General features: G+C 31.7%; 1 protein-coding gene across 1 annotated transcript in view; it reads left to right on the top strand.

The window, feature by feature from the left end:
* The window catches only part of LOC118197453 (multiple PDZ domain protein-like), a 181,413-nt gene that overhangs the window by 106,071 nt on the left and 48,368 nt on the right, over positions 1-26,974 (top strand). The window contains exons 25-30 of the mRNA XM_085820229.1: positions 61-130; positions 5,294-5,350; positions 8,679-8,780; positions 11,005-11,076; positions 20,342-20,495; positions 22,667-22,875. Of these exons, the coding sequence (XP_085676355.1) occupies positions 61-130; positions 5,294-5,350; positions 8,679-8,780; positions 11,005-11,076; positions 20,342-20,495; positions 22,667-22,875 (664 nt within the window). The remainder of the gene's footprint in view (positions 1-60; positions 131-5,293; positions 5,351-8,678; positions 8,781-11,004; positions 11,077-20,341; positions 20,496-22,666; positions 22,876-26,974) is intronic.

The following is a 26,974-nucleotide window of genomic DNA, read 5'->3' as shown; positions in this document are numbered from 1 at the left end:
TTTTTAATTAATTGATATGTTTTAAAATGAATGATAGTAATACAGATCATTTAATTATAGAAAAGAAAATAGTATTGAAGAAATGGCTGTGAAACCCATATCACATTTTCCAGTTGATATAGAAAATGAGGTAGGCCACGCAACCTGTTTTTCTTTATGTACCATCAGTATAAAGTGACATACATATGGGCAGTTTTTTTCTTTTTTTTATGTATGCAAATTAAAAAGCAAGTTACACTTGAGTTAAAAAATGTCACAAAATAAAAAAACAAATGAAAATAAAGATTCTTTATTAAAAAGAATAAGTATTAAGACATTTTTGATGTAGTCTCCAAATGAACTGAAACATATGTGACATCATACAATAAGGTTATCCACTGCAGTAAAATAGAAATCTCTTCTAGTGTTTTTCTAACCAATTTAATACAGCCAGTGTACATTCATTATTAGTTCAAAAACATTGAGTGGAAAGTTTGTTCTTCATTTGTCCAAATAAATGGAAATTGCACAGAACCAAGTCAGGGCTATGATGAGTAGAGCCAAACCTCCCATTTTAAATTTCTGTAACAACGTTTATGGTTTCTGAATTGCATGGGATCTGGCGTTATTATGCATTAGTATAATGCCAGTGCTTAATTTGTCATGTCAATGATTTTTGATTGCCTTTCTCAAATTCTGTAATGTTTTGTCATGCAAGCTGGCTGTTATTGTCATCCCTTTAGCCATGAATTTGGTGTAAACACCTCCAAATTCGGAAAACACAGTGGCTTTTACTTTTCCAGCTGATGGGTTTTTTTTTTTTTTTTTTTTTTTTTTTTTTTTTTTTTTTTGCCTTGTGAGAGGGGTTTTGTGTAGCCGTTCCACTTCATTTTGGAGGTGTAGTGTTTGAAATCACGATTTGGGCCTTGTGATTATGCAGTGTAGGAATTTATTGGCTTTTGCAGCATATTGTTACAAAAGATTGAAGCAGGACCACCAGCATTGTGCTTTGTGTGCAGCCATAAAAAAATGTGGCATCATCTCACATGCAGTTTTTGATATGACAGTTTGAAATTTCATCACTTTCATTAAAAGGTCAATTCTGTTGTTAAATGTTAGAATTTCCTTCTATTTTGTTATGAAATTTCATCTGATTTATTTAAATATATATATATATTAAGACTGTGTCATTGTTGTAATAAGATGACTTTGTGCAAAAAAGTTGCAACGGATTGACGATGGTTCTCTGCATTATAACTTGAAGAGAATTTATTGCGTAAGTTAATAAGATGACACTTGGATGGATGTGGCTGTTGATTAAGATGGACGTGGCTGTTGATTTAGGAAACATAATTTGATTCCTTGATAATGCACATCAGCACTGTGGGTGCACTATGCACCCCATCTATTTTGTACAACTTGCATCTTCTTAAACAATGGACAAAATTAGAAAAATAAAGTCTGCCTAGCTAGTGACAAGGCAGTGCAGTAGATTGAAAAGCTGAAGCAGAAGAAAAAGAGAAATGTTGCAGTGCAATTACCTTTTATTTTATTTCAGATCATATAACAGGTTATGTCCGGATATTGGGGTCAGATTTCATGGATAAGTGCACATCAGAACTGCAGGGAGTTTAGTTAGAAAATTTATTGCTGTTATTTTTGGAATGAAGAGGGAAGTTAAAGGGCCATTATTAATTTATTATTTGAAAGACAGATATTTTATATTTTACATATATATATATAAAGTCTGAGATCCGGACTCATCAGGACTTTGGTGATTCCAGAATTTGTATTTTTTCAGCTAGTAGATCATCAGTTTAAATCTAGTAAGAAGATATACAGAATAAAACTAAGAATTTGAAATAATGATGCCTTTATGACTGAAAAAACAAAATTTTAAAAAAGGTGTTTGCTTTATTTAACACTTCTATTATTGTGAGTTTGATCAGGTACTGTACTTGACATTTCAAGAACTCATATTAAATTGTTAATTGAAATTACTTTGTTCTCAACAACCTCACCATCTCAATAACCTTTCTTTACTAGCAGTAGCTATATTTTCTGAATTTAGAACCTGAAGATTTCATCATCATTTTTGAATTTTTTTGAATTACATTTTTTTAATTACAGTTTTTTTTTTTAATTATTATTACAAGTTTTCAACGTGCCCACTTTCATAGATGATAATGAATTGTAAGATAAGGAGATTGTTGACAGCAGTGATGAATGCAACATCACAAGAGGAATCTGTATAACTTAATGTTTAATGGCATTTTTAAATTCTGATAAATCTTGTAGATTTGATGTGTACTCCTTCGATTTCAGATAATCCCATAACCAGAAATCCATTAGAGTGACATTCGAGGTTACGGAGACTTCGAAACTGCAAAATTATAGGAAGTTACTCTATCTCCAAGCTGCTGTTGTACCACTTACTGAACACATGCGGCGATGTGTGGGTGCACTATCTTACATCCATACAATGTCATTAATGACATTTCACCACTATAACTCTTGAATTACATAATTCTGTGACATTTTTGTATAGAGCACTTATGATAGAGCATGTTTTCTAACCTGTGGAAGTGACTTCTTTGAAGAAGTGTAGACCAAGAATGAATGTGCTTTTGATGCTGCTCACAGTCACTTTAGCTTTGTGTAAAGGTGCTGGTGTCACATCAGAGAATTTTCATCAGCTCAGTGAGTGCAGTTCTTGAAGTTTATGTTCTTAGTTAAGGAGAAAGGTCCATCATCCATCCATAATATCAACAGAGGCCACTTGCTATCTCCACCATATCTGATGAGGGAAAAAGATTTGCGAAGTTGTCAGGCTGCAACTCATCTCTAGCCCATGCTGTAACATCTGGATGCACTGCAGTCAATAAGGAAACATTATAGAACAGAGTGCATATGATTGAGGACTGGTTTTTCCATACATTCAAGCTGTGGGCAACACTTCTTGCAGTATGCAATGGATCTACAGCAATTGTATCACGCACTTCTACAACAACTTAAACAAGAACCCGTGGCCATCTGAATCACAATCTATCACATGTGCATTCAGGTTCTTTAAATATTTTTATCAAATCATATACAGATTTACGAAAATGGGCCTTGTCTTATGATTTTGCCAATAACTATTATGCACCTCTGCAACAACTTAAACAAGAACACGTGGCCATCTGAATCGCAGTCCATCACATGTGCATTCAGTTTCTTCAAATATTTTTATCAAATCAAATACAGATTTTATGAAAATGGGCCTTTTCTTATGATTTTGCCAATAAGCTTGCACTGCTCCTGCAGCATTTCCCCCATTCAAATAAAACAGCTTTATAAGTTCACCTAGTTTTATCCTTGTACATGTCATCTTGGTAGCACGTTCAAACACCTAATTGATGTAAGTCTTCTCACACTGCTTATTAAAAGTTTTCCACAAACAATTCTTTGCAGATGGTGTTCTGTCATAGATGCTTCTACTGTTTAGCTCTGTGAATTATGCAAAGTGCATCAACTCACTTCCTGTCTGTGTTGTCATTAATCCATCATAATGCTGTTTGTTCTTTGTGAGTATTTTGCACTGGCAGTTTTCATCATATGTATATCATTCCAATGCCATTTATGTTTTTTTTTTCATTGTGCTGATCAATTTGCATAGGAAAAAAGTGGGTGTTGCTATTTGAAAATTTCCAATTTTTTTTCACCGTAACCATAACTGGGATAACTCTGTTGTTTTAAATCATGATCGCAATCTCAAGCACATACTTTCAAACAACAATATTGGAATTTCATTTCGGTTGATTGAGTGGTTAGGCCACTAGTGATTCATATATTGGGGAACTTTTTATGACCATCCTTATATATATATATATACAGTACAAAGTCTGTAATCTGGACGTCCATTATCCAGAATGATCTATAATTCGAACCTCAATTCAAATTGAGTGGTTAGGCCACTAGAGATTCATGTATTGGGGAACTTTTTTATGACCATCCTTATATATATATATATACAGTACAAAGTCTGTAATCTGGATGTCCATTATACAGAATGATCTATAATTCGAACCTCAAAGCCACAAACTTTTTTTTTGTATGTTTTACGCATGCGTGTTTAACACAAAAAAACGAAGCAACTTAAACAACTTACATTGAAAGAATGTTTAATAAAGTAAACAAATAAATGTTAAGCCTTTTTTTTTTCCTAAATTTTGATACCCTTTAGATCATAATTGCTCTTTATTTCATAAATTACGGTTTCATATTTTCAATTGTATAATTTCTGCATGCCATCTTACCAGATTTAAATTGATGATCTGTAATCCGGAAAAACCCTTAATCCGGAATCGCTGAAGTCCCGATGAGTCTGGATTACGGACTTTGTACTGTATATAGCAAATATTATTCATGAGATGAAAATATTCATAAATATTCATACTGTGCTAATCCCATAAATAGTTATCAGCTTTAAATAAATTTAGCTTTAGTTACATGACCATTACTTATGTAGCTAAAGCCATATAACATATGTAGGTTATCATATGGTCTGCTCTTGACAATTCAGCAAACTGGCTTCATTAGGTTTTCATGGTTTTTTCCTTATGTAAATTGCATACAAACCAGTTTTCCTTAAAAATTCTTTCTTGAAGTTATCCCTTCTTTGAGGAATAACTATTGTTTTTTTTTTCTATTGTTAAAGCAGTTAGTATTGTAATTAAATATTAGATTCTTTATTACTGCTGTTTAATTTCCTTCAAAAGCTTCAATAAGAAGTTGCTTTGCAAGTGCAACTATGAATAAAGAACTCTGCCATGTTATGTGTTTAGTTTCAATTATTGTTTTTTGATACAATTTTAAAATATGTATGAAATACAGATACTTATCAAATAAAATCATGGTTAATCTGAAATAAAATTAAAAAACTTTTCTGAAATAAAATATAATTTTCTTTCAAACTTTTTTTCCTGCTAATATTTTTTAATATTTAGAAGGGTTTTTGGCACAGTAGTATTAATTCTTATTTTTATTATTATATTAGGTTGATCTATGTAGTGCATTTTGTGTTTTGAATATATTTTGTATTGTGTTTTGAGTATTTTGTGAAATTTTCATGTTTTGTGTTTTGAGTATTAGGTGTACTAGATTATAGTTATATGAATAATTAATTTAAACAAGCTGTAATTAGTACTTAAAATTAGATAGACACATTTATTAACAAAACAGTTATTTAAATTTTCCATTTTATGTTTTTTGAGTTTTGATATGATGTTTTATGTAACTGTATTATTTTTTAACTATATTTTGTTTTTTTCAGAAAATAGAAGATCTAATTTCATCCCATCCAGGTGTTCGAACTGTGACTACAAAAAAAGTATGTTTATAATTCTCTGATGCATTCTTTATTCAAAGAAGAAAAGATATATTTTTATAGACCTGTTAAAAATTTAAAAAAATATTTTCACTGGTTTTATAAATCATGATGTGAATTTCTGTCTTAAATTGTATATGCTTTGATAAATATTTCATTTCTGTTTTTGTATGTATTTGTGGATAAATATTTCATATTATTCATATGTTGTGCATATCTTTTGTATTACTTGTCAAATTTTGTTTTAAGTAGTTGAATCTCAGTGATTTGTACAGCTTACTAAAGTAAATAAAAATAATATTTAAATCAAGTAACTGCAAAATTAGATTTCAGCAGATGTAAAATATTAAATGTCTGGTTTATCCATATTTTGGGATCATATTGTGTATTTGTGAATAATAATATCAAGTTTATATTTCATTGGAATTAAAAAAAAATCCTAAAAGTGGATAAGTATTAGGATATTTTTATAATTTGCTAATTATTTACAAGTACATAATAAACCCTTATTTGATATGTAGGCAATCTGTAATTTACTGCATGCTGAAAAATGTTTCCTATTGTTTACATATACTGGCATCTGAAATTATCTTTATATGCACAAAAACTGTGATTTCTCGAAAACTCTGGAATTAAATCAAACAAATTTATTTGGGGTGATACATAGCCTTTTAGCATATAAATGTGAACTGAAAAAATGGATATAGATGTATACATACAAAATTATATTATGAAGCAAAAAAAAAAAAAAAAAACTAAAGTAATATTTAGGAATGAAATTTTAAAGTGTATTTTAAAAAATGCTATTTTTGATATTAATAATGTGATCTCCTGTAGTTTACATATGTAGTATAATGCTGTTTCATGCTTTAAGTAAAGGTGGTTACTCAAGATATTTATTCTTACACAAATATTATCTTCAAGGCAAGGTGGAGAATTTCACAATGCAGTTGTTTACCTAAGGTTGTCGCATAAGTTTTCTATGTAATTCAAATCACGAGATTTATCTGGCCAGTTTATTTGGGTACTGTTTTTGGTTTCAAGAAATTTATCTAAATACTTTCTGATTGTCTGCACTGCTATTGAAATGTTGCAAACTTAGCTGTGGCTTTGAAGAGCATTTGCAAACTCATTGTTTTTTTAAAATATTTATTTATTTATTAATTATTTAAGTTAATGAAATTCAACAACCATTTTCAAAATGGGAGCTCATTGAGAATTCCATATAAGTGCCAGTAATAAGCATCAATAAAATGTTTTTTAAAAAAGGAAAAAATCAGTAATAAGACATTTAGTTTCTGAAATTTTTTTGTGCCATTATTCATCCCATATACATAGTGATTTATTTTTGCTTGAACAAAATCAGAGAATTGCACAAACACTTTTATCCATATAACTTCTGAATTGCACACTGGCCAAAATGTATGTGTTTGCACATACCTGTGTTACCATACAAGTACTTTTTGGTGACATCGTAGATTGCCACATAGATACTTTTTAGTAACATCATGGGTTGCCACATAACTATTTTGGCAGCTGTAGAAGACTGCACAGGGCAACATTCAGTCATTTAGCAAAAAAAAAGGTTACCATGAGTAGGCGACTGTCACCCCCCCTATTTTCCTGAATCCAATCTGCCTGTTTGCAGTCATAGTATACGAGAATCATTGGAGCCAGATGTGGAGCTCATCTTCAAGAGAAGAATGGGGATTCCGTGAAGGGTAAGATTTGGGGTTCCGCAATGGAGAATCCCATTCCTTGAGACCTACCTAGACCTGTTGGTGTTGCTAACTTTAGATTAAAAACTGGATATGACTACCTTATGAAACACCTACGCAGATTTGGTTTAGCAGATTCTTCAACTTGCCCATTTAATTGTTTTAAAAACACCCATTTTAATAACATAATTTCTGAGAGCATAATTTTTCACATTATACATGCTCATTTTTGGATATCAATTAAAGGGGAAGTTTTTGGTTAAACTTCTCTGAGAAATTCACAAAGAAGAAATAAATTACAAATGTATGATGAAAAATGATAAACCTATAAGATTTTAAACATACTCATTAATTCATTCATCTTCTACTATGTATGGATATTTAATGCCTTGCAAATAATAAGCATATGTGTAAGTTTATGAAACTCATGAAAATTATGTATCTTATGTTAATTTTGCAAAAATAATGTACATTTTAAAATTAATGTATAAAGTAGAATGTACGGCCTTCGCTTCAGTTATGGAATAAAATGGAAAATGGTGCAATATATGTTTGTGTATTAATTTGTTTATAAAAATTTTGATTTGCTAACAAAACGAAACTGCTTTTGCAATTTCATAAAAATATGTTCAATTTATGCAATTTCATAAAATATTCTTTGATATGAAGTAAATATAAACAATGATGAGGGGGAGTGGGATAAGTTTATAAATGGGGCATGTTCATATACTGGTTATTTTTATTATAATATGAGTGAAATTCCTCTAGGAAGTACATGGTAATCTATGATAAGTAAATAAGAGCAATTCAGTATAGATGTTATGCAAAGATGAGCATATTTTCCTGTCTTTAATCAACCAAGCATTTTATAGCAGGCTTGTTAATAATTATGCTCTTGCTCAATTGGACATGAAACAATATTTCAAAGCATTAAGTTATGCTCTTTCCCCAATTTCAGGGAAAAGTGCAGAATAGTTGACATTTTTTACAATTTCCTATCACAATGAAAATTTACACGGAAGCTTAGAATCTTATTTAATATTAATTTAACAGAAATAACTGTGCAAAGTGTTTGATAGTGACAACATTAAGTATTTACAGATACAAAATTAAATTCCAACTTTATAAAACTAGTCTACACTTACCCCATTTAACTTTATAAATTATTCTGCATTATATATGCTTATTATTATTATGAAACGTTTTTTATTGAATATTTTAATCAGAATTTGAAAAATTGGTTGCATTTGAAAAGCATACAATTTCAAAATGAATACAATTATGTGTAAGTACATATAAATTTAGGATGAAAAAAATAAATTTTTGTACTTTGAATTAAAAGATTTATTTATTGTTTAAAATTATATGTAACAGAAGAAAAATAGCTTTAAAATTCTCTGAATTGTTTAAATGATGATAGAAACCTTACCATTATTAACTTTATTTAATCAGGTGGATTTTGAAAGATGTATGTGAAAATGTTGAGAAATTTCATTGCAGTTCTACAGTTGAAATATGTGTCTGTTTGTTTGTTAAACTACTGCATGCAGCATTTATGGTTCCATGTATGTAATTTATAACAATTTTTATTGTGATTTTCATGTATTTTGCAGGGAGAATTTGGCTTGGGAATCATGATTCTAGAAGGAAAGCATGTTGAACTCGGAAGAGGAATTTTCATATCAGATATACAAAAGGATAGTCCTGCAGAGAAAGTATGGTCAAAAATTTTAGTTTGGGTCATTTCAAGTTTCAGTTTTCTTCTGATCTTATAATGTTAGCAATCTGTAAGATATTTTGGCTTATGTAAGAGTATGTGTGTTTGTCTGTGTGTATATATGCACAAACATAATTAATGTAAGAAAGGTGCAAAAACCGACATTTAAAATGTATTATTAATTTCAAAATGGAGTGAATCGCGTAGCTATACTCAGTATCATAAGTCTCCTTTGTATCAACTACTAGGAATATTGTGCAGTCAAAAGTCGTTAATCCAGGCGCCCATAATCCGGAAATAAACTTTCTGCGAATGCGTCAATGCATAATGCATTCACGCATGCACATAGGTGTTTACGCATGGGCATAATACTTTTGCGCAAGCGCATAATACGTTTACGTATGTGCGTTTAATGTATAACGGACAGTATAAGCTAAGCTAAAATTATCTAATTTTCTATTTCAGTTATTGTTGCAGATTGCTTTGTTCCTTAATCTTCAAATTAGATCCGGCTTATTATTTTTTACAGACTGTTAGAGCAATTTTATAAAAGAAAGCTTGAACTTTCGATTATGTCAAATAAAATTTCCAATGCTGGAGCTGCCAAAGGATCTATAAAGTGAAAGTATGTTTCGATGTCCATCAAACAAAAAGTGGAATTGCTACAAAAAATGGATAAAGGCATATCCTTTGTTTCTCTAACCATTCTGAAATCTGTTTATCAATTTCACGCTGCTCTGCGGGGGGGGGGGGGAGACGTCGCGGCGTGCAATGAATTGGAAGTTGACCTGTCAGCACTATCCTTATCTTCAGGGCAGATGTTTTTATTTGGCTTATAATTCCTTACTAAATGTAGTATTTCATCTCAATGTACTCCGTTTTTGATATGATTTAATGTCATTATAATTCACTTCCGATAGTGAAGAAAGTAACACAGATGTTATTGAAAACGAAAAAATTTCGATTGGCAAATTAGTCGGTATTCTCGACACAGCAATTATAGGACTTGAACAGCGGAACTTTGTAACTGAACAAGAAATTATGCCTGTTTATAGAATTAAAGAGAAAGTATTATCACATAAAACGAAGCAACTTAAACAACTTATATTGAAAGAAATGTTTAATAAAGTAAACAAATAAATATTAAGCTTTTTTTTTTGTAAATTTTGATACCCTTTAGATCATAATTGTTCTTTATTTCATAAATTACGGTTTCATATTTTTAATTTTATAATTTCTGCATGCCATCTTATCAGATTTAAACTGATGATCTATAATCTGGAAAAATCGGTAATCCAGAATCGCCGAAGTCCCGATGAGTTCAGATTGAAGACTTTTGACTGTATCAACTTTTTTTTGAGTATAGTGGCTTTTATGAATGAAACCTGTTTGGGGTGGCTTGCAATTTACACACCTCTTACCTTACTGTACAGAAGAAAGCATGTGAATTGGGCATGCAATCGTAAATAAGACTGAAGACTTTTGTTGATATCCCTGCTGTTCATAGATAAATTCAGATAAAGTATGCTAAGCATTGCCAAACATTATTTGATATGGAAGAATAAGGTACTCTCTATCATTCCAGTTACATATCTCATGGATTGCTGCAATACAGATATTTGGGTATGCCTTTAAGTGAATGTGTCTATCTCTGTGCTGACACATAGAAGAATTAGTGCTTGAAATTGTCAAGATAAAATTCAGGAAGATGCATTTGGAGATACAGGAATGCTGAAACTGTCAGTTAGTATAAGTAGAGAGCCTATATTTGCTGTAATGGAATAATGATCAGTATTCCCTATATGAGCTGATTGAATTCATAATAAACAATGATAATAATTGCTATTGTTTGCAAGATAGCATAATATTGTTTGCATAATATTTCAGTTTAGTATGTAATCACTTAAAAAGTGACCACGTTATATTGAAATATTTTTCCCACTTAATTTTATTTGAAACATACATGCACCTGTGAAATATTACCATTCTGAGTGAATAGAATACTCAACGAATCCATTTCATACTCAGATCTAAATTGAAATTGCTTATTGAAAATAAAAATAAATACATATTATGCTTAATAGAATATATCTATTTATTTGAGAGAATGACTAATTGTAATTGTCTTAAAAAGTTAATTAAATATTATCATTTTAAATTTCCATTATAGTTAAGTGTATGAATTTAGTTTTCAGAATTTTAATTCTCCATTTTTATTTCAGTCTGGACTTTGTGTTGGAGATATGATTTTAGCAGTCAACAAAACAAAACTTATTGGTGCTGATTATGAACTGGTAAAAATTTTTTATTTTGATTACATTTTTTACAGATTTTGTGATAAGTTATTTATCAAAAATTAATACTCTTGTTATTTTTTTTAGTATACTGTATTGCTTATTGAATATTTATGGGAATCTTGAAAGGCTGTCTTTAAGCTGTCACTTTCTATTATTGTACTGAATATAAGGGCCGAAAAGAGACTGTTTGATGAGTTCTGCGATTTCATATGTAGAACATATTCTTTTCCCTGGTTAAGGCAGTATAAGTTCATGATCAAATCATGGTATTAGTAAGATATTCATTACTTCTAGATTTTTATATAGAACTGGTACATATATTAATTATAATTGGATGCATCTGAAGTAGACCAGTATATTAATATCCTTTTATTTTAGGCTAGAAATCTAATATAATGCTACAGACCTGAATGACTGCAACCTGCTTTTAAGACATTGATGTAACTGGAAAATAAAAGTCCAGTTACAAGACAGTCTTTTTCTTCTTGTCAGAATTGTGAAGTAGAAATTGCATCCTCTATAGATCCTGTATCTCAGCCCTATGGTCTAGACCAGGGATAGCTGACTATTTTATACCTACTGCCCATTTTATAGGTAGTAAATTTTCCCTCCCGCCCAGCAGTTCTGTAGTAATTTAATTTAGCACAACTGCAAAGTAATTTTTTAAATGGAGGTTTGATAAAAAGTATACAGTTAAATTTATCCATTTAGAGATACTTTGTATATATTTACAATAAGACAGAAAATTTATTAAAAAATAATTTGAAAAAAAAAAAAACTGCTTAAATTAAAAGACATGAAAATTCAGTATAAAATTTTAATTAATTATTAATGAGATACTTGGAGCTTCAAAACTAAATATTTGATGTCTGGTTCAGTTTTCATGAGGAAGATACGAAGATCTCTTTGGAAACATTCAGACAGTTTCTCTGTTTGATCATAACATGATTAACAGTACTAAAGCCTGTTTCTATAAGATACAAGGTGGAAAATGGTATGAATAAATTAAGTATAATTTCCCACATACTTGGATATAACACAGACTTTTTTGTTTACCCGTAAGTTTTCATGTCCATCACTAGCAAAATTATATTTACTCTCTTCATTATATTTGAATTCTAATAGTTCTTCTTGGCAAGTAATAACAACTTCAGCATTATGTACAGTAAATGACTCAAATTAAAAAAATCTTTAAATAATTTTTCCATATTTGATTTTAGTTCAATAAGGTGACCTCTGAACCTTTCAGTTTTCTCTGGAGTTACACAGTCTTTTATAGACAGCATTTAAAAAAACTGAGAAAATTCTTCAGTAGATTATCATAAAGAAAATTAAGTTTATTAATAAATAATGACATAATATCTTTGAAACTGGTATGAGTTCTGTTAGCTCCTTGAAGCTTCAAATCAATTTCATTAAATCTAAAAAATGTCTGCCAAATAAAATTCATCATTCTTTCTTGTTAATCTTTGATAATAACTGGTCTCTTTAGTCCTTTCAAAAATATGTGTTATATTATCATATAATGCTAGAAAAGGAAACAAACAGGTACCCATTGGTAGCCATTGGACTTCTGCATATAAAAGTAACCTAACAAAATTCCTATTATTGTCCTAACATTACTGTCGAAATATTCTGTTATGTTTGGGATTGGATATGATTTTGTTTACAGCTTTAGTTATTATACTAAATGATGTATGGAGACATAAATGCTTTGCTACAGTTGGTATGTATGCTTCATACAATGAATTACACAAAACATGTGGCAATTCTTTCTTCAGACAAGCAATAAATTTATGCAGTCGTTGTAGCTGTGGGTGAAGGCTTACAGGTGAAGATAACAAAACATGAACTTGACGAGTTTCCAGTTTTTATTTCCACGCATATAAAATCATCTCAGTAGATATTTTTCCAATCATAATGAAATCCAAGACATTTCTATGATTCACTCATAATGAATTATGACAAATTGCCATATACATTTATTTTTAAATTAAGACGCAGGCTTTTTAGACGGGGAAGCAAAGCGAGGAGATACGAGGCACGTCCAGAAAGTAAGTTCTGTTTCAATTTATCTCCGCTGCAGCTCTGCGATTGCAGTTCCGCACATGCGCAGTAGACGCTCTGTATCAAGGAGAAGAAACGCGCGCCATTTGGAAATATCTGTCAGTCACATACGCTTTGTTGTGCTTGTTTACAATGTCGGTGTTGATTGAAAATCCCGCCGCTTGTGAAATCAGATCTGTGATTCGTTTTCTGAATGTGAGGAAAGTGAAACCTAGTGAAATTTATCGGCAAATTTGCGATGTTTACGGACCAAAAGCGATGAGTGATTCAGTGGTGAGAAGATGGGTTTGAAAGTTCAATGATGTGCACGATGAAGAACGAAGTGGGCGTCCATCTTTGGTTACAGAAGAACTGGTTCACGCGATTGATGACAAGATCCAGGAAAACTGAAGGTTTACAATTAGTGCTCTCGCTATGGAATTTCTCCAAATTTCACGATCACTAATGCATGAAATTGTTACCAAAAAACTGAAATTTTGTAAACTTTGCTTACGTTGGATACTAAAGATTCTTACTGAGCAACACAAAACAAAACGTATGGGTAGTGCACTTCAGTGTTTGACCCGTTATGCTGAAAGCGGCGAAGAATTTCTGACACAGATAGTCACAGGAGATGAAACTTGGGTTTCTTACGACACCCCTGAAAGTAAGCGGCCAATCAATGGAATGGAGGCACACTTCATCCCCAGCAAAGGTTAAGCCGAAGCAAATCTTGACACCTCGAAAAATGATGTGCACAGTGTTCTGAGACTGGAAAGGCATTTTATTCATTGATTTCATACTGCGTGGTCAAACAATCAAAGCAGATGCTTATTGCGAGACACTTCGGAAATTGCGCCGCGCAATACAGAATAAGCGCCGAGGATTGCTGTCAAAAGGTGTTGTTTTTCTTCACGACAACACATGACCACACACTGCAAATGTGACAAAAAACCTCCTACAGGGATTTGGCTGGGACGTGTTTGACCATCCTCCGTACAGCCCTGACCTCGCTCCTAGCGACTTTCATCTGTTCTTACATCTTAAGTCTTTCCTTGGCGGTCAACACTTCAACAATGACGACGAGCTGAAAGAAACTGTTTCCAACTGGTTGAAGACACAGGCGGCAAATTTCTATGAAGAAGGTATACAAAAACTTGTGCCACGCTATGACAAATGCTTGCAATATTTTGGCAGTTATGTGGAAAAGTAGTTTAAGAGTTGTTGAATTTTGTGCAATAAATAACTTTTCTGTAGCTGTACACAATTTACTTTTATTACCAAACGGAACTTACTTTCTGGACGTACATTGTATTAGCAAGGTAGAAGCAGAAGAAGTGACATAATTAGCTGCTAGGGGTATTTGTACCAAGTTTGATTGCCTGATTGCTACTGCATCTCTCATCAAGATCAATAATTGCTGTATACCTTGCCAATGTATAATTGCTTATTTTTAATTTTATTTATTTATTTTTTTTTTCGCTTTTCATGCTGAATTGTCAGTCTGTATAGTTACCCCCAAGCTTTTGCTTTAGGTGACTGACAGGGGCCTTACAGACCTTCACCTGCTCATCTGTCTGCAGAGAGGCACCATCAAGTACAGGCTCCTTTCCAGGGGGCAGGTTGCATTTTCGATTTGGTTGCTGGATTATATTAGATTCCATTGAGGCTAACTGACTATGAATAGTGATAACCAGCTGTTTTTGCTGCTTGTAGCTGATAAAGTTAATTCAATAAATGAGCTGATCAAGGACAACTTGGCTACAGATTTACACCTGCAGCTTAAAGATAGGTTAGTGGAGTACATAAATAAATGTAATGGAAACATTGATGAGTTAATCACACAATGTAACTTAATAGTTGTTACTAAAACTAGCTCTGATATTGACACAATGGAAAGGCAAAGAGCCAGGACCACACTTCACATAGATACTGCTCATGAGCATAAAAATAGTAAAACAAATATTCCGCTATCAAATAATTTTGCTGCCCTGAGTGAAATTCCTGACAATAGTTCAGAGAATAATAACATATAAGTGAATAACCATATTTGAGCAAAGTTAGCTCAAGTGAAAATTCATGATGTTATCCCTGTTCCAATCAATCGGGAACCTACAGAGGAAGATCTTAGTGAAAACTCGACCAAAGGCAAATGAAATACTAACAAGGACACAAATTCAAACCCACCCACACAAAATCAAAGCTCTGATGATAATTTAGAAAAGGATTTTGTGAAAAAATCATGAATTCCTCCTATAATTGTTAAGGCAAATAATGTTACACGGGATAAACATAATAACATTGAATTTAAAAGCAACAGCAGCCCTGAAGGTATTAAAGTATTTGCATAGGATGCTGAAAACTACAGACGTGTAGTACGCATACTTAAAGATGTTGAGCATCATTCCTTCACATTTCCAGAAAATAAAGATATCAAAGCTGTAAGTAGAGGACTGTTAAGGGACACTGATGTAACATAAATTCAGGAGGAACTCGCTGATAAAAATTATACGATTACCTCTTTTAGTTAACACACAGATGTAATGGAGACATAATTAAGCTCCCAATATTTTTAATCACTATGCCTAAAATTCCCAAATCAAAGGAAATGCACAATAAAACTCACTTAAGTGATCTTGGTATCAAAAGTCGAGGATTGTAAAGGATGCTCTGGCACCTTATAATGTTATGGGTACAAGGGATTTCATCACACACAAACAGGGTGTAATTATGCACCTAAGTTCATCTGATGTGGGGAAGCGCATTTCTCTTTTGAATGGCCGAATAAAAATACTGATCTACCTCCCCGATGTGCCAACTGTAACAAAGCACACACATCCAATTTCAGGGAATGTGTAAAATTTCCCTAAAAGAACAAGGAGGAAATAAAGTTATATTCTAGCCGTGGCGTAGAAAATCGATCATATGCCTGGCCACTTCCTATTGGTTTATATACTGACACTATTAATGAAGCCAAAACTGTTTTTGTGAACCTGGCTGACCTTGTAGTGGTCATTAAGAGCTTATTTATCTCACAACAAATAGGATAACATTTGCCTATCAATGAGGACAACATATGCCTCAAACCAAACTTTAATGGATAAATACACTGCACATGGGGACCCTAGAAACTTAAAATATCTTCGAATCATAAGTTTGCTTCCGGATCTGGGAAAAATGTATGAAAGAATAATTCTTAACTAGACTAAAGCCATATCTGGAGCTATTACTGCATGTGCAATTAGTGTTCCACAAAAAGTTATCAACTAAAAAGCAACTTTTACAACTGGTTGAATTCTGTGGTGAAGTGCTTCATAAAAAGCAGAATATTGCCTTATTCATGCTAGATGTGGCAAAAATGTTCAACTGCATCTGGCATGAGAAGCTAATTTAAAAATTGATTAATCTTCACATGGAGCGTGAATTAATTCATCTCACCATGTCCTTCATTTCAAACAGAAAATTTACATTCTCAGTAGGACAAGACACTTTCTAGTATTTGTGACATTAACGTTGGGGTCCCTCAGGGATCAATTTTGGAACAGGTTTTGTACTTATTTTCTGTCTCGAAATTCCCTCACACTCAGCTCAACAGAAATCTCTTCCTTGGATGCTATGCGGATGATACAAGGCTTGCAGTAAAGTCCACAAACGCAAACTATGCGATCAAGAAATTGCGTAATCTTATGCCGAACATTGAAAGTTGGTGCACTAGATTTTACATTTCCATTAATGCAAGTAAATCACAATTGATTATTATTAGAAGAAAGCATGCACATACTCTGGGTAGAAAAAAAATTATTATTATTTAATGATGAAGTCCCACAAGTGCACAAGGCCAAGTACTTTGGGGCTGGTTTTGAATGAAAGACTGATATGGACTGATCATGTTACAAACGTAAAAAGGAAAGTCTTCGGAGTTGTCAATAGCCTTATATCACTGCTAGGAAAGTACTCTAACTTAGATTTGAAGAAGAAAAGGCTATTATATATGACAGCAATTAGACCCTTAATCACCTATGCCTCACCTGTCTCAGAAAAAGATATTGTTATGTTTTGCTTCTTATGTACTTACGGGTTTGTGGATTTGAAGTGAATAAAGACAACACTTCATGAAGTATCATAACACAATTTATTAGCCAGTATTATTCAAGGCAGCTCCAAAGTCACATTTACAGTTGTCAAAGAACTACTATTAACACGCTGAGACAATCAGCGACACAGACTTCAGATTATCAGGCTATAACTGTAGAGACAGCTTTACGGCAAAGCACCAGAGTACAGCTTCCGATTCTGCTCAGTTGTTCTCGAAATTCTATGTACTCTCAGGACTCTCCGTGCTACAACCCGCGATGCACTTGATGATACACTAGAGTACAGCTCCTGACTTGGTTCGGAGCTCAATACACTGTAAGATAAAACATGATGATGCATTAATTTGCAATACACTAAGAGACTCTGTCAATGCACTCGATGACCAGCTTGGCACTAGACTTCGAGACACTCGCTCACTGACTGTTAACTGACTCGACTAAGCACTGACCAACTTGCTATCGACTCACTAGATGAAACAATGACTGACTATCAACTCGATGGACTCCACATACCAGTAGGGTTTATATATCCTTCGGCTAGCATTTGAGAGCATTCTGGGCCAAACTGGTAAGAATTCATTCCAGAAGGTTCTCCATCTGTCTATGGCATATCACTAATCCTGTTTCCAAATTTACGATTTCTTGCCAAATGTGGCAACCCTGCCTTCCCTTGCTGCTTTCTGGCAACCTTAAAAATGCTTTGTGGGGAAGCTATCTTACCATGCCTGGACATTTTGTAACAAAAATATTAAGCTCCAAATTGTGCAAATAAAATTTTAAGAATTATTACCAGTGCACACTACTATGTTAGTAATGTGACTCTACACAAAGACCTCAAGCTAAAATTAACCTTCCAGCACACACGCTTAGCAAATTTACATGAGCATGCACGCGTCGTATTTTTTACAACATCCGTTATTTTACCTTTCTTTGGCATGAAAAACGACAGAAATGAGTGAATATTGATAATAAATTAAGAAATAAAATATTAATCTTATTATTGCAAAATACAAATGATATCACATTCAAATATAAGTAAATTATTTTTAAGTTCTCATGTTAGTGAGATGAAAATGCAATGATGTATTTCATTATAGAACATTTTAAATTTGTTATTTAATAATTATATTTTAAAATCGAAGCTAAATTTAATATTCATCAAAGGCAAGTATAGACAAATAGAAAAGGAAAACACCTTGGTAGGAAAAAAAGTAAGTTTAGCATTACTTACTTCTAGAAGGAAATTTACTTCTTACTGGTTACAAAAACGCACTTTAAACTAACTTTAATATCTTTATTTATTTATAAAAAATAGAAATAAAAGAAAATAAGGAATGGAAATCGCTATTGTTCTCCCATCCAAAGGTCTTCCTTTTTTTCATCAGACGAATGCGAGCAAAATCAGCTGGTTGCACATATTTTTTTGCCATGAAGACTGATATAAAATTTACAGAGCCAAATGTATTCAAATTAAAATAATACATTGCAATTAATAACACAAAATTGCAAAATATTTGAGGGAAAAAATATTTTCCGAATTTTCACCCACGAACTCGCACATGTCATAAATTTTACGAAAAAGATGCCAATTAGCACAAATGCCCAGTTAAAAAAAAAGGTCAAATGACTTCCTCTTGGCGCATTCCATGATGTGGGGAAGGGTAGAAAGGAGGAATAGAAATGACATTCAGACATCTCAACTTCGATATGCGAAAAATGTGCATTAAAAACTGAATTTGTCGTAAATTTTGTGCATACGCGCATGTTAGAAGGTTAATTGATGAATATCTAAGAAAACTAAATAAGAATTTCTTCGATAAGATGACAATTTGTTAACATATGAGCGAGTTGCATATTTTCTCTTATAAAGTTTTAGAGGAGGATCATGACCTGAGACCATTTGCAGCCTACCTCACTAGGGACTCAAACTTTCTCACTTAATATGGCAATTACTTGCATATACTCATTAGTATTTTTCACTTTGTTTTTATTGTATTTGTAATTAGTATTTTATGTATCTCATTTTCATTCTTATTTTATTTGTATCTTATGTTTTGCTACATCCTCATGAATTCCCACTCTCGCCTTTGCCACACGCAGGGTTTCCACTCTCAGTTCTTAAGTGTTTCGCTGCTTGCGATGCTGGTTATCCTCATCCTCGACTTCTCGCTTCCTCTGTGTATTTTATCTGTTAAGATAGTTTTATCTGATTGAGCCCTTTGGCATTTATGTTTATTGAGCCGCATAAACTGTATTTTCTATGTAGTATTCCCGCAAAATAATTATCAGTCATTGACGCCTTAAGTATGTGCTTAATTTTTTAAATGTTTAATCCAGCACTGTTTCAATTTATTGTTTGTTATTAGAAATTTAAAAATTAGTTTAATTTGGGAAATTGTCATCAAAATTGTGGGAGGTAATTATGATTATAGTTTCTTATATGCAATTTTTAAAGTCTGAAGTAGTTATTAAAATTAAAAAAAAAAATGTTTTCTAGAATAATTCTGCAGTTAGTATCTAAGAGTGAGCACTTTTTTTTCAGTTGCATTTTTTTTTTTTTTTTTTTTTGTATATTCTTAAATAGTTCTCAGATTGTGATGTGCATTTATATTGAAATTTTTCAGGTTACAAAGAAATGAAGAAAATATATATGCTGCAATATTAATTAATGAGATAGCTTTATTATAATATTTGCTGTGCTTTACTGATGCTTATAGTGAAAATATTTTAAACATCAAATGCACTTATAGTTAAAAAAAAGCTTTTGAACTGAATAAACTGTAATGTAAAAGATATTTTATACCTGTGAATTTTTATACCTGATATTCAGTATTTTACTGTAGTTAGGAGTATAACTAATCTTGATCAAATTTACTTATTTACTTTAGAATAACAATTTAGGAAACAAAGCAAAATGAATTGTCAGAAGCTTGTTATATTATACCTTTCTATGTATCTGCTTGCAATTATAAAATAGTATAAAATTATTTATGCTGTTATATTTAAAAGATGTCTACCAGTAATTTGATTTCATTGTTTTTATTTTCTCTATTTTTTTGAAATAGGAAAGGCATGTTTTCATTTTCTAAGAAGAATAAAGATACAAAAACTTTTTTTTATAGGCAGCTTCAGTGTTAAAAAATGAAGATGGCCCAATAACATTTTTAGTCGTGAATTCACACAAACCAGCTGCAAGTCCTATGCACAATGATATAAACCATGACAAAAGGCCTCGAAACAGTTTAGGACCATTCCCGGAAAGCGATTTTAGCAAAAGTATGTATAAAACTTTTTTTTGAATGCATAAAAAATAAAAACATCACAAGCAGAATAATATCTAGTTTTGATGCATGCAAGTAGGTATTATTTTACTTGTAGTGTAATCTTTTGTGTTTATTACCATTTGAAGAGCTGAAATTGAATAAATTTGGAAAATTACATATTTTGAAGCAGGCATGGCATATGACTGGTCTTATTGTTAGTTGTTAAGGTTATAACTTATGCTTTCGAGTAAAAATTTTATTAAAATTTTTTTCTTGCCAAATTTCTTTTAAAACATAGTATATTTGTTTTATTTTTTTAAGTAGAACTTTTTTTATACTATAATGACACCTGCTTTGAAATATAGGGTGCTACTTTGTTAGACGGTTGCACAGATTTTTGGCGACCTTACATTAGAGTGATTGTTTGCGTGGTTTTTACAATCGTCAGCCATCTTGAAAAACTCTGTTTTTACGTATTTTACGCATAGTAAAGTATTAGAAACTTTAAAAAAATAAATATAGTTAAAAATAATGGATTAATTTTTTGTTGAAAACATTGTTTTTTAAGATGCCTGGTAAATGTAAATAAATACATTTACTAAGAGTATAAAATACTAAAGTAAGTTAAATTATTACTTTCATGTAGCAAGGAAATGGAATAAAAACACTGCTATAAAAACATTGTGCCAACATTTAATTGGATTAAAATATTACTTAAATTGAATATTGAATTAAAAACATCATACTAATGTTTAAAAAAATAAAAATATTACTTAAATTCAAATACTTTAAAATAAGTTTATAGGATATAATTTTTTAACATTAAAACATATGTGGCAATAAATATTCGACAAAAAAAATCGGAATCATAATTTAGATATCAATGAAAAAAATTTGTCGGTAAAAAAGGAGGAATGTTTAATACATTTTTTACCCTTACAGCTGTTATTTCTTCCACCGTTACCACAATGCAATATACGGCCGTCCTCAGAATCGGCTCTTTTAATGATCTTTATCTGTGATCCACATCTCTCGCACTTCATTGAAGAAGCAATTAGAAAGGTTTCCTTTAAAATTTTTAAATAAATTTCCTCTGACCCTTGTAACAATTTATAAATAAATCTTTGATTAGGAAAGCCAGATTGGCCAAAATAAGGTCTCAAAGGACAATGTTTTGATTCCGATTATTACCAATAACAACATTCATTTTCGAAACGGACATATCCATTCGCTTTGAAATCTAAGGAATTCGAAAAGATGAATAATAAAATTTTGAAATAGTGTGGTAATGCACAAATATTCAGTAACCAATCAGGGAGCTGATTACATCACACATACAATTAAAATTATTTAAATGATCATTCATAATAAAATCATTTTTTAAAAAAAATCCAAAATTGTATTTTAATATTTAACAGCCAGCCATAAATAATGTTTAAAACAAAAGATTAAATTTATAGATATTAAAACCAATTACTTTTAAAGTAAGGTGACATCATTGATTACATCATCCACAACATAAAATTATGTAAAATATCATAAACAATAAAATTTTTATTTCAAATAAAAATGCAAAATTAAATTGATTTTCAATATTTAGAATAAATAATATTTAAAACGTGGAATTTATGAATAAAATGCATTATTTTTTAAATAAAATGACAACAAAGTATCGGTTACCATAAATAACTTGTCCAGGTTTACCGGCAAGTCGTATCGCTTGCGAGAAAAAAAATGGCCCAAATCCGTGCAATCGTCTACCAAAGTTGCACCAAATATAGTTTGAACAACAAATTCTATTTAATTTTTTTATCATCAAAAAATTGTTCTAATATTTAAAAAAAATGGAATGAATAAAGAAATAAATTTTAAGTTTTAAAGAAAATTTAAAAAAAAAAGTCAAATAGGATATTATTTATAACACATTTATTAATTTCCATTTATGGAAAGTAAATCATTAATTCTCATGTTTTATATTGTATTTGCATAGCATAACTTGTTTTTATGTTTTATGGTTTTCACAAGAAAATTAAGTGTTATGTATATAGGAAGTAAATAATTATTGTTTGTTACTATTTGTAGTTATTTAAAATGTGTTGTTGCTCAGTATTTTAATGGATATTCTATTTTTGATGTGTATCATTTTCACTAAATGAAGAATAGTAAGTGATTTGTGCTTTATAGGTTCTACACCGTCGCCTCTGTGTCCATCACCTTCTTCCAACAGTGTTTCTCCAAATCTGCCATTGCCAGCATGTCCTATTCCACCACCTGCAGAGTTTTCAGATTCATCTGTCATACTAGATGCTGTTGGGACTGAGATGGTTGTTGATATTCACAGAGAAAAATCAGGTTTAGGGCTTGGCATAGTTGGTGGATCTGATACTCCAATAGTAAGCAGTTTATATATATTTCCAAATTTAAAAAAAAGACACTCAAACTTCTCTGGAGATTAAGGGGATTCATCAGCATGCTCATAATCAAAGTGACATTTCTTTTTCCTTTGTCGGACTTCTTCAAAAGTTTTAAATTGTGGCTCGCCACCCACTTCTTCACTCAGTTTTTTGGCTTTCTCAAGAATACAGTCAAAAGTCGTGAATCTGGACTCATCGGGACTTCGGCGATTCCGGATTATAGATCATCAGTTTAAATCTGCCAAAATGGCATGCAGAAATTATAAAATTAAAAATATGAAACCTTAATTTACGAAATAAAGAACAATTATGATCTAAAGGGTATCAAAATTTACAAAAAAAAAAAAAAAAAAAAGCTTAATATTTATTTGTTTATTTTATCAAACATTTCTTTCAATGTAAGTTGTTTAAGTTGCTTCGTTTTTTATGTGATAATACATTCTCTTTAATTCTATAAACAGACATAATTTCTTGTTCAGTTACAAAGTTCCGCTGTTCAAGTCCTATAATTGCTGTGTGGAGAATACCGACTAATTTGTCAATCGAAATTTTTTCGTTTTCAATAACCTCTGTCACTTTCTTCGCTATCGGAAGCGAATTATAATGAGGAGGCATTTGATTTAAATCATATCAAAAACGAGATGAAATACTACATTGAGTAAGCAATTATAAGCCAAATAAAATAAAAACATCTGCCCTTAAGATAAGGATAGTGCTGACAGATCAACTTCCAACTCATTGCACACTGCGAAGATAAACAAAGTTTAGATAAACAAACGTTAAAGTTTAGATAAACAAAGGATATGCCTTTATCCATTTTTTGCAGCAATTCCACTTTTTGTTTAATGGACTCCGAAAGATACTTTCACTTTGTATATCCTTTACATATTAGTAAATATATATCGGAAATTCTATTTGACATAATCGAAAGTTCAAGCTTACTTTTATAAAATTGCTCTAACAGTCTGCAAAAAATAATAATCCAGATCCAATTCGAAGATTAAGGAACAACGCAATCTGCAACATTAACTGAAATAGATAATTAGATAATTTTAGCTTAGCTTATCCCGTCTGTCATACATTAAACACGCATACATAAACTTATTTTGCGCATGCGCACACGCAAATTCGCAGCGGTAAAGGTCTAACGCATGCGCAGAAAGTTTGTAGCTTTGAGGTCCGGATTATAGATCATTTTGGATTATGGGTGTCCGAATTAACGACTTTTGACTGTACTTCACTTCTATATTCTTCAATGAATATTTTTAAGTTACTTATTGCCTTTAAGGCTAGTGTGATACTTAAACCACTTTCTTGCCATTGTTTGGTGATAGGATTAATTCTCTTAAGCAAATCGTGTCAAAGTATCAAGGAACAAATAAATTTATAATTCTTGATTTTCAAACAGACGTCGTGCTTCATGATGCAGTTCTTTTGAAAAGCATACACTTTTGGATATTTCAAAAAGAGCATTATAGATTTCTCCTAGTTGATATCATAAAGCTCGAATGGCTTCAATTTTGCTTTCTTATCGAGTGTTTGAGAGGGGTGTAAATATGCATATACATTCTTTGTTGCTAAAACTCAATAATAAATTATAAAGAAATTTCTCTTACCTGTCAGACGCATTCTCGCCTTTTGTAATTTTTTCTAGATTTTATTTGACGACACAATAAATGGAAGTGCATATAAACTTTAGTTAGTGTTTCACGTTCGTGTTACATCTTTGTCAGTCATCAAGGTTCTGAACGAGTCCAAGGAATTCAAGTGCACACAGTGCCATCTGGTGCAATACAGTTTCTACAGACTGCCCCTCGAATGACCAAGGGTTCATTGAAACATTTACATTAATACAAATTTAGCAAAAGAAACTCTTACAATGTAAAGTTCAATCAATTCACATATTAAAGAAACTACACTTATTTACTATATAAACAAATCATTCATCTTTAAACAACTTGTAAAGTTACCTGCAATAAAGTATAATAAAGATAATAAGCTGGCAACTTAACACCAGTACATAAATTAAAACTTTCATCACGTATCTGGAATAGTCCTATAATAATACAGATTAATAAACATATAATAAACAATTAAATTTATTTATTTATTTCAAGATTATATAAAAGCTGCACAGGTCTTTTAATAACTGATGTACCTGTTTTAATTTCACAAGACCTTACTTTTCCATCTCTGCCAGGAAATACTGTTACAACTGTTCCTAATTTCCAAAAGTGTCTAGGTAACATTTCATCATGAATTAATACAATATCATTAACTTTAAATTCAGTAATTTTACCTGAAGGTTTAACACAATGAAAAGATCTCAGCATTAATAGGTATTCATTTTTCCATTTATTCCAAAACATCTGTACCAATCTTTCTCGATAATTAAATCTTTTAATTAGCATTTTCCTATTAACTAAATTAGAATCAAAATGAAACCTGGCAGGAGGCAAACTATTCACCCTGCACCCCAATAGCATATGAGCTGGAGTTAGAGGCATAGGTTCCTGTGATTCAGAATAAACATAAGTTAAAGGATGAGAGTTAAGAACACCTTCAATTTCAATAATTAGAGTTTCTAACTCGTCTCGAGATAAAGTAGTTTTTCTTGGAGTTTTCTGTAAAGCAAGTTTTACAGATTTAATTAGTCTTTCATAGAAGCCACCCCACCACGCAGCTTTCTCAGCGATGTAGCACCATTGAATTTTGTGGGAGGCATAAAAGTCTTTTACTGTTGGATGACTAATGACAGTACACAAATTTTTAAGTTCAAGCTCTGATCGTTTGAAAGTTTTGGCATTGTCCGTCAAAATCTGAGAACATAGACCTCGACAAGCAATGAATCATCGAAAAGCAAGAAGAAATGTTTCTGTGCTCATGCTGCCAACAAACTCTAAATGAAGAGCTCGCGTTACTCCACAAGTAAACAACATGGTGTAGTTTTTCTCATCACTGTCTTTGGTGTAAAGTGGTCCACTGAAATCTATACCTACTACAGAAAAAGGAGGTAATTCTTCTGTTCTATTTACTGGTAAAGGAGCAGTAACTTTCACACCAGGAGAAGAATTAAATCGTTTACACCGAATACATTTAAGATATTTTTAACAGTTTGTCTTCCTTTAATTATCCAGTATCTTTCACGTATTTCTATCAAAGTTTCAAAAATTCCACAGTGAATTACTTTGTTGTGTGCATCCCACACTAATAAATTCACAAAGTGATGTTTTGAGGGCATAATAATTGGGTGTCTTTGAAGGTAAGAAAGTCTTGACGTCTGAAGTCTTCCACCAACATACATTATCCCGTTATTATTAAGAAAGGGATTCAGTTCTAGAATAGAGGAAGTCTTAGAAATTGTTTTACCGTGTCTCAAAGAGGACAGCTCTTCTGCAAAAGCTTCACTTTGAACAGTTTTTGGTCCAGATAATTTCAGCCTCATTAAGTTCTTCTGTGCTTAGTTCACCACATCGTTTAGTTTTAAATTTAAGGTTCTATAAATATCGTAGTATCCAACTTGTAACACGGTATAATTTTCTTAAACTACTATATCTATTCAAATCCATTAAATGTGTCAAATTCAATTGAGCTTTGCACACAAAAGACGTTACTTCTTCCAGTTTATTTCTTTTTTCACAATATACTTCTGGAGAAATCTCTGGACAAATTTCATAATTAGAGCCTTTTGGCCAATCCCTTTTCTTCAACCGAAGCCATTCTGGACCTTGCATCCAAATCGAACTGGACATAAACTTTTCCACGGTGGCTCCTCGAGACATGAAATCTGCAGGATTATCCTGCCCACTACAGTGATTCCAATCAGCAGGATCAGTTGTAGACTGGATTTCAGATACATGGTTCGATACAAAAGGTTTCCATTTTGAAGCTTTCCCTTTAAATCCAAGAGCAATTAAGGAATCTGTCCACATATATACCCTAGACACAGGAAATTTAAAATTTGTTTTCGAATATTGGAAAAGTCTAGAAGAAATAACAGCTCCCATAAGTTCAAGCCTCGGTAATGTCAACCTTTTAAGCGGTGCGATTCTAGATTTCGCAGTGATAAAACTTGTGT

The sequence above is a fragment of the Stegodyphus dumicola genome, chromosome 7 (assembly GCF_044657685.1).
Source record: "Stegodyphus dumicola isolate Sdum_Otavi_A_Nest chromosome 7, ASM4465768v1".
NCBI lineage: Eukaryota > Metazoa > Arthropoda > Arachnida > Araneae > Eresidae > Stegodyphus > Stegodyphus dumicola.
This window is presented reverse-complemented; position numbering and strand designations above follow the sequence as displayed.